This window comes from Lineus longissimus, chromosome 19 (genome assembly GCF_910592395.1).
Source record: "Lineus longissimus chromosome 19, tnLinLong1.2, whole genome shotgun sequence".
NCBI lineage: Eukaryota > Metazoa > Nemertea > Pilidiophora > Heteronemertea > Lineidae > Lineus > Lineus longissimus.
This window is the reverse complement of record NC_088326.1, coordinates 1,214,206-1,227,796: the sequence shown is the minus strand read 5'-3', so window position 1 is coordinate 1,227,796 and position 13,591 is coordinate 1,214,206. Positions and strand designations below refer to the sequence as shown.

The following is a 13,591-nucleotide window of genomic DNA, read 5'->3' as shown; positions in this document are numbered from 1 at the left end:
ATAAGCCGCTTTTATCGGTCCACTCGGCCCTCTTAACTCAAGCGACAGCGCGCGCAATCTCCCGGTCTTCGGTCCGTAATGTCGAAAATTACACACACCCGTTAAATTTCTCACATAGTCAGTAGTTCGAGTGAGATTTGGCTGTAATGGTCAACTTTGACGATGCTTGGAGATTGTCGACAGCGCGCACTTGCTAATTAGTATTCATCCGCTGACCTAATTCCCAGGAATCAAATTATACTTATTCAGACTGAGCTGTAAGAAAATTAAGGAGCACCTAACTTGGTCTTTAAAAATGTCTGTGAGATTCTGCTAACGAGTATTATGTTTAATGGCGCTTTTATTATGTAAATATATTTTTCGTGGAGAACTATATTACGTATCCCGAAAGATATTTGGGCGGGAAACAAAAGCGACGCCATGTTGAATTGATTATCCCCGGAACGCGTCGTTTGGTTTGATTTTATGTTTACATGGGTCTTTATATGTGCGATTGCTGCCTTATATTTGAATAAAAGCAACGGTAGTTTGCTCGTATAGTTTTAAAGATATCAAATATATATTGTTGAGGGTAAGATGTTTGGTAGTTTTTTTTACATTGGGCTGCTTTTGAGTCCGGCAGTGTTGGTAAAAATGCGAAAATCCAAGTAGAACAGAAGTATGCACTGCACTCCCGTGTATTGACGAGCGTTATAGTATGAGTCTCCACCTGAATTGATTTGAGGTACCAGCCTTGGCGTTTACCTTGGTGTCAAAGCCAGAAAAAGGCTTGAAAGACTCCAGTGAAAAAGCCAGAAGCAAAGCAGAACTTGAGATAATGAGAAGAGATCAGATAGGGCCTAGGCCTACTTGAGAATGATGAATAAGATGATAGGGCAGGCTATGTCAACAATATTTCGATGTCAATGTCATGATAAATCATAATCAATGTTCACCTTCGCTTTTTCGGGGATGGGGGGGAGGGCGGGATCCAACTCTAGTCCTCCAGAGGGGAATTTAACACAAATGGAAGTGGGGTTTGCATGGTTTTGGCTTGCATCCTCCGTCAGGCCCTGATGATATCTACATCATGACTTACATTCTGAAGAAAAGAAGCCATGTGACATGTCCATATCCAGATGGAAATTTTGATTGTGATAATCCCTGACAGCTTACATTATTATTGTGTCAGTCAACTGTATTATTTGTATTTACCTTTGGCCCCTAGAGGGCGTATTTGAGTAATAAATAAATTCTATTGAATTGAATTGTCCATTTTCCCAGTAGGCCCCTTGATTGCCCAATGCTTGGCCTGTGTGTGTGAGACAATGACTGAGTGAACTGTGAGTGTGACTAACTGACTTCTTATCAACCATGCAAATCATGTACACATTTACTTAAGCATCAGCATGGAATATAATTCTCTTTTTACAGACACAGCAAGAACTAAATCAAGATGTTTTATGCACACTTTGTGCTCAGCAAGAAAGGCCCTTTGGCCAGAATTTGGTTAGCAGCCCATTGGGACAAGAAGTTGACCAAAGCCCATGTGTTTGAGACCAACATCTCTAGCAGCGTGGATGCCATTCTGGAACCAAAGGTATAAATGAACTATAAAGACATGTACTCTTCACTCCAGCAGCTTGCAGCCAACTTGCCTTCTTAAAGAAACAAACTTGCGAAAAATTCTATTGCTAGGCAGGGCTCCCATTGCCAGGATTGGGTCTTCAACTGGGTTAAAACAAAAACTGCGTTTTACAGCATGGAACTATGCCCATTACATGTAGGTCCCCAAATTTATGAATAACGTGTAATAAGTGGGAACTCTTATTTGAATATAAAAGTCTTAAAAATTAGGTGTTTAGAAAGTGTTATTGACATTTATCATTATCATAATGTCACTGGGTTTTCTTCAGGTGAAAATGGCATTGAGAACTTCGGGGCATTTACTGCTTGGCGTGGTGAGAATCTATTCACGCAAAGCCAAGTATTTATTAGCCGACTGCAATGAAGCTTTTGTCAAGATCAAGATGGCATTCCGACCCGGTGTTGTGGATTTGCCAGAAGATAACAGAGAGGCTGCGGTGGCTGCTATCACCCTTCCCGAGACGTTCCACGATTTTGACACAACCATGGCTGATCTGACGTGAGTGTCGGCGATACAACTGACTCTATTGTTCTCACCCTGGATTTCCACATTGAAATCTATTTCAGCCACATTCCATGAAATTGAACACAAAAACAGATATGCTGCCAAATAATCCTGGCATTTCCCCTTTCTCTAAAAATATTTGAAATTACTTTGTTTCAGAGATGCTTGGTTTTGTTACCCTCAGCTGACTGTGATCGAATCATTATCTTTCAGGGACATTGATGTCCAAGCCCAGTTCTCTGTGAACCAGAGTCGACCCGAGGAGATCACAATGAGGGAGGAGATAGGGAACATCACCATCGTCAATGATGATGGATTTGGTAAGTTGATGATCTGAGGTCGCTGGCTGATGGTTGCTTTTTGTGAAATGCTATGTTCAAAAGGTCAGAAATGAAGAAATTTGCTGCCATTTGATCTCTTTGGTAGAAATGGCCAATTTAGATGCGATGTCAACCAATGTCACTTTATTTAATCTGTGTGAACCAAGCTTTTGAGTAATCCTACCCTAATCTTTGGCAAACCATAGAATCTTTATTTCAGGTCACCAGTCTTTTAAATAAGACTGAGAATAGTGGGAGTATTCTTTAATAAATTATGGAGAGAATAGTTCCTGAATAATTGGACTTAAAAAATCCCAGCTGGGAAAAAAGGGTAGGTTGAGGAATGGACTATACTTTTCCTGGTGTAACTAAATTCCAAGATCTTTTTCAGAACAGATTCAGTATTCTATTCCAAAATTTGGGGAAAATCAATGTTGCTCGATGTGTAGTGTTGCACCTGAATTCGTCTGTGTCGTTTGAAATGGCTCCGAAGACTTGATTGCTGGTCTTTAAAATCCTATTACAAGTTTCAGTTGACTGTTTTGTGTTTTCTGAACACTGTAAATGTTTCATTATCTTTCTGGCTGCCAGGTGACTCTGGTTATGAAGATGACGATTTAGGTGGCGAACTAAACCTAGAGGAACTCAACGTACTGATCCGCTCTTATAAGACGAGTGACGCAAAAAATCCATGGAATTTCCAGGGTATGCTTGCGTCAGTTGATGTAACAATAGAATTACACAGACATCAGAGGAGTATAGCAGCCAGGGAAGTTGGTGAAGGAGATCCTACCTCCTTGCATTCCACAGTAAAAGCAAAATCGGCCTGTGTTACTGGTGCCCCTGAGTCACCAGGATTCATTACCCCTGGATTTACTGCGTTAGACCTCTCCGTTCCTTTATCTATAGTGGATGAGGATAATTTTGCGAATGAGAGTATTTCAGGAAATTCAGAAAAGATCACTTCCATTCCTAGTATTCTTGATGTTCCTCTTGAAACGTACAAAACTGGTGGTGTTGATGTTGTAATGACCACCTCCAAGTCTTCCATGGTAGATCTTACCAGAGATGTTTCTGAGGTTCTTCCTAAAGCCAGGAATATTGAAAATGATACTGTCCAAGTCAGTGAAAATTCAGAAATCGGTGTCTCCCTTCAAAACGATTCTGTTTCCAAAGATGCCGGTGTTACTGTTATTATAGAAAGTCAACATGAAAATGAAACTGCTCAAGGTATTGAAGACTTGCAAGTGAGGTTATCATCTCAAAATGTGCCAAATTCCGTCCAACCTCCAAAAAATGCTCAGGAAGGGCCTGCTGATGTTACTCGGGGACCCAAGGTTTCAGATTCTGGATTTGCCATTCCAAGAATTCCAGCTTGTGTTCACGACCAGAAGGATAGAGACAATAAAGGGTCAGCAGAAGTTGTATCCAAGATTGCTCAAAGTTCGAATTGTGTGGTTCCCAAATTAGTTGAAGGACAGGAAAGTGCTACGGAGACTAGACCACTTGCATTGGTCTCCAACGATTCAGGTTGCATTGTTGATGTGGACCCCGAGTTTGACCCGGGGCGAACTCGAGCTTCATACGGTAAAACAGATAAAAAGCCCTTAGACGTTTCAAGTAAACCTTTCCAGGCGGTTCCTTCATCGGGACCTGAGAGCAAGTGTTCTTGTGGTGCTGCAAATAATGCTAAAAATTTGTGTGATAATTCCAAGAAGTGTTCTTATTGTGTGTTCGGACCTCCTGTGGCAACTTCCACGCCCTCCAAATCCCCACAGCGTTCACTGCCAGGCTCCCGTCATATGAGCCGATTAGACAGTGGTGTTGGTTTCAGTGACGACCCCGGTGACTTGTCTGGTTATGAATCGGATGATGAGACAAACGTACAATCAAAAGCTGGTTTGGACGAACGGTCGAAACCGGGTAAGAAAGGTAAAGCAAGAGCTGGGTCATGGTTTTGTTACCGAATAAACGCACCTTTGAAACAAAACTTCTGAGTGAGCAGATTATTCTGGAGTCTTCACACCGATGCCACTGTCCACGAACAAGGCCTATGAGGCCAAAACAGCCCAGTGTAAATTGGGGGGATATTTCTTACTTCTTTTTAAAAAAGAAATTCTGGAAAAAATAAACCATGACCTACATGTAGCTCTTGTGTTGGCTTTCTTACCCAAAAAACTACAGTTATAGAAGAAAAAAAGTTCCCATTTTATGTTGCTTGCTTTGCTTTGTAAAAATTCTTTCTGCAGCATATCTCAAATGGGAATGTATTTTCGCAAGTGAAATCTGAATAACTATCTTGAGAAGGAAAAATGTCATTGTGATCGCACAAGTGCTTAGTGGCAGTAGGAGTAATCGGTGTAAGGACTCCACTTTGGAAATTTTTAACCTCCAAAAACCATACTAATCCTGGACTCTTTTTCAAAAATGATTTTTTTCCAGTGCCTCTACAGTGCTCTACAAGTAATTTTTCAATCCTCCAATTTTCAGTAATTTTTAATATAATTTTTTTACAGGTGATTAATTTAATTTTATCATAATTATGTAAATATTTCCAACTACAGAATAATTTTTAGCATGAATAACACAAGTCCAGGAGTAGGAATGATGCCCATTTGGCAAAAATGTGACTAAATCGTGGTCCCAGCAATTTTACTTTATTTCTATTGTGGTGTTTGCATTCTATTTCTTTAAAAAATCACTATGACTATTCCAAAGGTTTTTTGAGCCCTTTGGACTGCTTGATAAGGAATGAAGCACCAAATGCATGTAGAATTTTCTTTCTTCTGTCAAACTGTCTGAAAACTTGCAACCCACAGTTTGAGGTGTGTGTTGTTTGCAAGTTTATCGGCAGTTCTCGGGCCAGTCGGAAAACGTTTCATAACCTCTCAGTAAGTTGGTTTACCTGCCTGTTTCTAGGCAAGATGGGAAACTCAAACCTAAGCTCTTATCTGTTGTATTCTTCCAGGTGACATCGGCTTCGATGAGAAGGAGATCATGAGAGACGCCGGGCCGATCGAAGACGCACTGTACAAGAGTAGCGACGCACCCAATCTTCTTCTTGACCAGTCGACGAGAAAGGACAAGTCTGCAGATGGAGAGAAGCCAATGGATGTTGATTTCACTGCACCAATCAGAGATGATGGCTTTGGTGGAGGCATTGATGATCAGTTACTTGGAGGTAAGTTACCTAATCAGTAGGAAGAGGCTTTAGAATTTGAATAAAGCAACATACAATTGAGAACTGATCACAAACGGGGAATATTAACCGCATACCTACCACATTGCTTGAGGCGATGACCTGCCTATGAGAACAGTCAACAAACCTCCTTCATGTAGGACTAGTAACAACTGAGGCGTCCTTGAAAAACCTTGCTGTATGAAAAAATTCACGACTTGGTTTCAAATAGCTATTAGTTTATGTACCGTTATCAGCTAGGCTCACTGTGATAGTGATAGTCATTTCTTCCATGTCTGACGAATAGGGTCCTTTGACTTTGCCTTTGGAAAGCGTCGTCGTAAGTACTCTGTCGCTGTCACAAAATGATAGCTCTACCTCCATCAAGACCAGACATATTGTACAATCTGGATAAAGGTAAGTCCATCTCCCAGTCAGAATTTAGCCTGCAACATCTGTTGAAAGATGCTTTTTAGCTCACCTCTTAGCAGAGGTGAGCTTATCCCATACCGTGGCGTCCGTCGTCCGTCGTCGTCGTCGTCGTCGTCGTCGTCGTCGTCGTCCGTCGTCCGTTAGCAGGGCACGTTTCGTAACTGTTAGAGCTATTGAGTTGAAACTTGGTACACATGTACCCTTATGTAATGACACCTTGGAGACCAAGTTTCGGTCCGATTCGTTTCATAGTTTGGCCACCAGGGGGCCAAACGTTAAAAGTGAAAATATGCAATATCTCCCTTAATAGTAATCGGGAAATTTTGAAAAAAATTTGGTAGGTACTTCTAGCAAAGGTGCATCATATATCCCCCGGGTTTTTGATTTGACCTCCTTTTCAAGGTCACAGAGGTCAAATGGTGTAAATTGGCCATTAGGATGTAACGATGGCACGTTTCTAAACTGCAATGACTATTGATACCAAATTTGGTACACATTTACCCCTTAGTCAGGTGATCTCAGGGACCGAAGTTTGGTCCAATATGATTCACCACTTGACCACCAGGGGGCAAAATCCAAAAACCTTAAAAATGTGATTATTCCTTAACTTCTTGCCCGATTGCCACCAATTTGATATCATGGGTACATCTAACCACCATACAGTATATGTCACACAGGTTTTTAATTTGACCTTCTTGTCAAGGTCACAGAGGTCAAATGGCGTAAATTCGCCGTCAGGCCGTAACTATGGCACGTTTCTTAACTGCAATGACTATTGATCACAAATTTATTCACATGTACCCCTTGGTCAGGTGATCTCAGGTACCGAAGTTTGGTGCGATCTGATTTGCCGTTTGGCCTCCAGGGAGGGGGCCAAATCCTTAATTCTTCAAAATGCCATTATTCCTAGTAATGACTTGTCGATTGGCACCAATTTTATATCATAGGTACATCTAATTCTAACAACCATTCAATGTGTCACCCGGGTCTTCTTTGATTTGACCTACTTTTCAAGGTCACAGAGGTCGAATGTACTGTAAATTGGCCATTTTGGGGAAATTGTAATTGCTTGGACCTACATCAAACCTAACACTACATGACACAATACCATGCTCTTTATCCATCTTTCCTCCACATGAGTTGAGCACAATGGCCCTGGCCATTTCATTGAGTACCAGTGGACACGAGGTGAGTCTACCAATAGAAAGAGGAACAAGCCGGCAAAGAAAGGTAAGTGGGTGTTCAGTTATGTTCCTGTTTATACTAACCTGTTGTGTTCTTGTTCTGTTCGCATAACACAGTTCTTGTTCTTATCGTTGTTTTTCAAAGGCCCTGATTCGCCGGCTGGTTGCCATGACGATGACAGCAGCGATGACGACAATTTTGGCGGAGGCATGGATCACGATCTTTTCAGTGAGTATTGGAGAGAAAGCATTGATAGTCTCCAGGTTGTCAGTATCAGAGACCGTCCTGAGAGTTCGTCCTGCAGTTATCACAAGATCTTCTCCCCCAAAATGTCCTTTCAGGCTTATCAAGAATGATGACAATCAGCCTCATGTTTCGTCTTAGCTTAAACGTTTTAAGAAATCTCAGAGGCCTTCGTTCCATCAGTGTTTCATTTTCACTTGCAGCTGGTGAGGACTTCATGGAGAGTGCTGGTCTGTTTGAAGAGCCCCCTGCCCCGTTGGCTGAGGTGTCCATGCCAGACCCTGCTGTCAGCATGGTGGAGGAACCAAGAGAACCGCCTCAAGGTAAGTGATGTGAACATGTCATGATTTTGGGCGGGAAGGGTGCTAAGGGACAGAGAAATTTGTTTTTTGTATAAGATGTCTTTAATTTTGATCTCTCGAATGCTAAAATTGCTTTCAGCTTGCTCCATGATGCCTCCATTGTTGCTTCCTTTCAGTTGAAGAACCTGAACCAATTCCCACGCAGCCACCTGCAGAGATACCGGGAATGTCTGCTGTTGGCCCGCCAGAGATGCCCCCACCCATCGTCCCTCCACCACCACCACCAGCGATTGACCAGACCACACTAGTACACAATGAGGAGGAGGCGTTTGCTTTGGAACCACTCGATATCACCAGCTTAGGTAAAAGGAATAGTGGGATTTGTGATGTGGGAAGTTTTCCTGGTGCCCAGCCAATATACCCTGTGGTATCATTGCACTATTAACTAGGATACAAGAAATGGCTGATTTACCTTTTGCTAGTTTTGAGTCCTCAGTCTCATAATTAGTCAGATCTTTAGCCGACATATGTGATTTGTTAATTACTTAATGTTTACATGTCTAACTGTATCCAAAAGTGTTCTGTAGCTAGAGAGTGATATTTCAGTCCTGCTGGTCCAGTTCTGAGAATAAAGATATTTCGAAGCAGTAGCATTTTTCCAAGCTCATACACTTCCACTTAAACCTGCTTTATCACATCACAAATTATCTTCACAGCCACTGGAGAAAGACGTACGAAGAGAAAGCGTAAACTCATCGTAGACGACGCCAAGGGCATCCCAAGCGAGTCGATGAAGTTACAACTCTCAGACACAGGCGATATCGTCACAACTCTTGACCTGGCGCCACCTACCAAGAAGTTAATGCACTGGAAGGAAACGGGTGGTGTCGAGAAATTGTTTGCTCTGCCCGGAAGGAATCTTCCCTCAAGAGGTTTGCCTCAGGTGCGTAATGAGTATTCTTAACTGAGGAGTGCATTGTCAGTATCCTCTGCATTGATTTTGTCCCCTTATTGCAGTTGCCGTTTTGATGGCTCCTAGACCGACTTGTGAAATCACTTTCTTCTTCAATAGGTATTCTTGAAAAATCTAACCACAAAACCAGTTACAGAGGATGAGGAGCCAGATGATGATCGCCTCGAATTAGAAGCGCCAGAAAACTTCCGAATCGACGACGACCCAGATGAGCATCATCTCATCCGCGACATCTCAAACTCCGAGGATCGTCCTCCACCAAAGACGAGGCGGTCACGCGCCCAGAAGCAAGCTGAAGCCCAGGCGATCGCACTCGCTGCTGCGGAGGCACAGATACGGGGGGCGAACGCTGCAGCTGCTGAAGCAGCCATTCAGGCGCAGGAGGAGGCCATGCGGGCGCAGCAGATGACGCCATCGATGCCTGAACCAGTGCCGCAAGTCAGCGTAAGTGTTTAGTTTCAGATATACTTGAAATATTTCATACCCAAGTCGGTTCCAGTGCCAGGATGACAGGCTTGGTATCTCATAAAGATTACATCCAGCCAGAGGACTTCAAACTGTTGATTTGTTTGTCCCTGTTGCAGCAACACCTTGTGAATCAATCAAGTTACAAACCTTGACGAATTGTAAACATGAACTTTGTCTTCCTCCTTCCAGTTCCAACAGCCAGATATTTCAATACCCGAATTCGAACCACCGATGCCCGAACTGCCCGACCAATCAGAGCTGCAGCAAACAATCAACGACATGCCTCCTGATATCCAACAACCCGAGGAACCAATCATGTCGCCTCGTGCTGCGATTATGTCGCCACGTGCGGCGATTATGTCGCCACGTCGAGTGCAAGAACAAGATGTACGAGAACTGGAAAAAGACGACGAGGATGAAATTGTAAATGACGATATTTTCACGACGGATTTCCAGGCAGATGTCGCGGCGGAGCAGGGATTGAATATGGAGGAATTGGTGAGTTTGATTGGCCATCGGCGGGTTTCATGATGGGCAGAAACTTGATTGCTGAGTTTGTCGCTGTTTGCCCAAATTTATCAAAGCCACAACTGAAGTATGTAAGATATGAGTAAATCAACTTGTCCTTGAGCCAATGATTAAAAACTTGCTGTTCACATCCTGAACTCAACTTGTTGATGAATCCATTATGAGGCTCTAAAGTTTTCCAACCTGACGTCAAGTGGGCCCCAGCATTTAATGCAGGACAAAGGCTATTTCGATAACGGAATAAACTAAGACTGCAGTATGTACAAGTGGGATATTTTTTCCTCAATTTTCTGATTTCCCAATTTCAGACAACCGAGGAAAGAGACGCACTCACAATGACAGAGGAATACGAGGAAAAACGATTGTCGAAACGATCACAAATTATTCTCCGGACTTTACATAATATTATGAAAAAGCGATCGAGTCACTCGATAGGATTCAAGGAGTTCACGCGTACGAATCACCGAAAACAGGCAGCGTCGAAATTCTACACGATGCTGGTTTTGAAAAAGCAAGAAGCACTCGAAATCAAGCAGACGGAGCCTTTCGGTGATCTCATCTTATCACGAGGGCCACAGTTCGACTCGATGATCGAGTAAATCATCTTGTAATGATACTGCCAAAGACTTATTGAATCCTGTTGAAAATGGGACTTCATTCATATAATGAGACTGGTGAAATTGGACAGACATTGCTACTGGTTTTGACTCACAGACCCAATGTTGCACGCAGAGAATTCTCAGATTCTTGCAAGTCGAGGAACGTGCTGAGTTATAATGTGCATTTCCAGTTTGGATTTGTCTTTGCTTACACGGTTCCTGTTGCTGGTGGTTTTCCATGATGAGTCACACATTTCAGGATAATTTGAGGTGTGCCCACGCTGACCAGTGTCGTCGTGTTTAAATTGCCCTCACATGGGTACATTAGGTAGGTGTTATTACCATTTCATCTTTGGATTCCTGAAAGAGAATTGTTGAAATGAGAAGACACCTATCTCCGTGTCTGTGAAGCGCAATTGTAAAGATCAGTACTTATCTGTTGAGGACTAAGCCTCGAGCTAGATATTCCTTTTCCCCTAGAAAATGGGGACAGGCACATGTACCCAGGGTGTCTCGGGAGTGTTGTCACATTGGGGAAGGGTGGGACGACAACATGGGTTCTGCTGTCTTCTAAATTATGCGTAGACGAGGACTTAAGAAAACCATATACGTAGAGGCCTCGCACAACTGCACTGTTTGTTCATTACCTATTGTTTTATATGTCGATTTTTTAGTCATTGATTTTTTGACTGACCATTCTTCTCTGTGTGTTGGAGATTCTGTGCAATAATAAGAAAATGATATGAAAAATGAAGTCTCTATTCTCATACTTTAGAAATTTGTCCTTGAGCTTACGGATGGTGATTGTTCTGTTGTGGGATAGAGCTGTGAAATCAATTTGAATCTCTTGAAATAGCTGACTTGTCGCTGATGGAGTCGAGGGGTCGATTCAGAGACCCACATTATCATCAAGAACTTGTCACTCAGTTTTTGTTTTAAATATCTCCATCTCATTTCTGTAATTGTTAAATTTTTCCCTTTTCCTGCAGATATTTTAATTATTATGAAAACGCTGCATGCATTGATTTCTATTCAACTTAGTTGTGTGGTCTCAGTTCATGAGCTATTGTCTTTTATTTGTGCAGGATGTGACAAATAATAAGTGGAGGTCACGTTCTGTTTTTGTCAAAAGTGCATTACGCTAAGAGGAGAAAACTTGGGCTAGTCGCATTGAAGGCCAAGTGACAATCACCTGTTGTGTAATTTTGCAGCCCTCATGTCACTGCCAGAAAGATTATCAATATTTCATATGGTGTTATTGGAAGAAATCAGTTATTTCTCACAGACATACTTGTTTAGAAAGTGTTGGAAGGTAACATTTTGACATCATCAGTACAGATGATGTTGTTCAACTTTTAAAATATTGTGATGGTTTAAATTGTATTTGATTAAAATTCATATTCAGTGTTACCAATTTTGGAGAATTTGTTCAACTCAAATATTGGGGGAAAGACGAAAAATAAGGTTGAGCTCACCAGACGTCATTATTCAAATTTTTGTTGTTGTCGACTCATTAAAACGGTCACTTTCTGTGGGTTGTCGTAATGGGGTTAAAACGTTTATCGTAATAACAGAATATTGAAAAATCTTTTTAAAATATTTCATTTTCAGAAAAAATAATGTTTTGTCCCAAACTTTCAGCAAATGTTGTATCTATTATCGAAAAAAGATCATATTTATATTACATTGTACAATAAAATGACATGTATTCTGTGGTATTTCTAGATTTTACTGATGTTTCTGTGTTTTTGAGTTGGTTGATAGGACATTTTCGAACAAATGTGTACTTGTAGCTCTGTCTAATAAAAGTATTTTCAGACTTTCATCCCAAAATTTCATAAAAATAATGCGTTGTTGATAGTTGGTCATACTTACGAACATTTTCAAAATCATAAACTGTACATTTCATGATTTCAGATTGTAAATAACATGTCATTTGTCATTCACATTTTGGGGGCATTTGGTCATTGACTACAGTCCCAATGTTGGGGTGATGAAATTTATGTCAAATGATGTAACTGGGCTATCTCAAGAGAGAGCTCTGAAATATAAGCAGAGGTTGTAGAGATGGCTTCCTGAACTTTCAAAGTCTGAGGGAGAGGGAGATTTTTCCTGGCTTCCTTGTTGTAGTCAGCAGATTGACACATGTATGCTGTAAAATCGATCAGGAGCTGTAATGACACCCAAGAGGGCAGCTGTCACTTAGTAATGAAATGTTTGAATCATTCTGGAAAGTCATAGTGGCACCTGGCTGATTTTACAGCAGCAAGTAGTGGATTTTGCACCCTACTGAACCTGAACGAGATACTTAAGCGTGTTTGGTTTTATATTTGGTGTCTTTGGCACCCCTGTATGTAAAGTACTGCCAAGTTCTATGTAAATTTATGTACAAACATAGTACGTCAAGTTAAACGTCTTTCTACTCTAAATCTTGTGTCCTTGTCTTCATTCCTTGTTCTGTTGTGTTGAGACACTTTCATAAAGTGTGCCTCATTGGTATTCCTCATTAAGAGTTGTATCCCAGGATTGGATTCCAGTTGTTTTCCTGTACAGAGGAAAAGTTCTGAAGTCAAACTGATGGCAGAGTTGTTTGCAAGTGTCCTGTGAATGAGATGGCTTTTTATTACTGCCCCCCCCCCCCCTGATTTCACAACTTGGAGGTCCGTTCTTGAGTTCAGTTGAAATCAATGACATCTGGACACATTTATAGCAGAAAGACTTCAAGGAGTTTATTGTACGTGACAGAGTTGTCAAGGAGGTTGATTAATGGTGAAAAATTCATGGCTGTTTTTGTTGAGATCTGGACCTTTCTTTGGAGTTTTAACAATGGTTAGGGAGGCCCACGATATCAGCCATTCAAATTACAAGTCTAGGTTAGATGACCCATGTATGGATGTTCGTATGTGTCCCAAGTCTATATAATTTTCTTGTTATTTAAAAGTAGAAAGACTGCGGGTATTGAAGGAAAAAGACAAGTGCAGCTTCATGCAATATTAGCACATGTAAGACCATATTTTGTACAATAAAAGTTGAAAGAAAGAACATTTCTGCTTGTGTGGTATGTCATCCCTCATTTGTCATATCGCCTTATGTACTTTTCCATGAGACATGATTTGCAAAGTCATGACAGCTGCAAGGACTTCATCTCTAAAAGGGTCGTCTCTGTGTGCTGGGCGGTGGGGTCCGCCTATCATTTCTCCCATGTTTGTAGAATATAAGAAGAAAATGCAAG

At 41.5% G+C, this 13,591-nt stretch overlaps 1 protein-coding gene across 3 annotated transcripts; it reads left to right on the top strand.

The window, feature by feature from the left end:
* The first annotated feature begins 428 nt into the window (after positions 1-428).
* On the top strand, positions 429-13,395 carry LOC135503071 (double-strand-break repair protein rad21 homolog). Of its 3 annotated transcripts, none has more exons than XM_064796361.1 (13): positions 429-571; positions 1,414-1,579; positions 1,896-2,125; positions 2,345-2,451; positions 3,043-4,374; positions 5,420-5,632; positions 7,391-7,474; positions 7,693-7,812; positions 7,968-8,153; positions 8,508-8,734; positions 8,864-9,208; positions 9,422-9,730; positions 10,069-13,395. In XM_064796361.1, the coding sequence occupies exons 2-13, from the start codon at positions 1,436-1,438 to the stop codon at positions 10,357-10,359; spliced, it is 3,588 nt and encodes a 1,195-aa protein (XP_064652431.1). In that variant the 5' UTR covers positions 429-571; positions 1,414-1,435; the 3' UTR covers positions 10,360-13,395. The 3 variants fall into 3 exon arrangements, with proteins under 3 accessions (XP_064652431.1, XP_064652430.1, XP_064652432.1); XM_064796360.1 differs by having other exon boundaries at positions 3,043-4,383; XM_064796362.1 differs by lacking the exon at positions 3,043-4,374.
* Positions 13,396-13,591: the final 196 nt, after the last annotated feature.

Coding starts and splice junctions, on each gene's coding strand:
- LOC135503071 (XM_064796360.1), top strand. CDS start 1,436: ATGTTTTATGCACACTTTGTGCTCAGCAAGAAAGGCCCTTTGGCCAGA. Junction 2,452..3,042: donor CGTCAATGATGATGGATTTG/GTAAGTTGATGA, acceptor TCTGGCTGCCAG/GTGACTCTGGTTATGAAGAT. Junction 4,384..5,419: donor GTCGAAACCGGGTAAGAAAG/GTAAAGCAAGAG, acceptor GTATTCTTCCAG/GTGACATCGGCTTCGATGAG.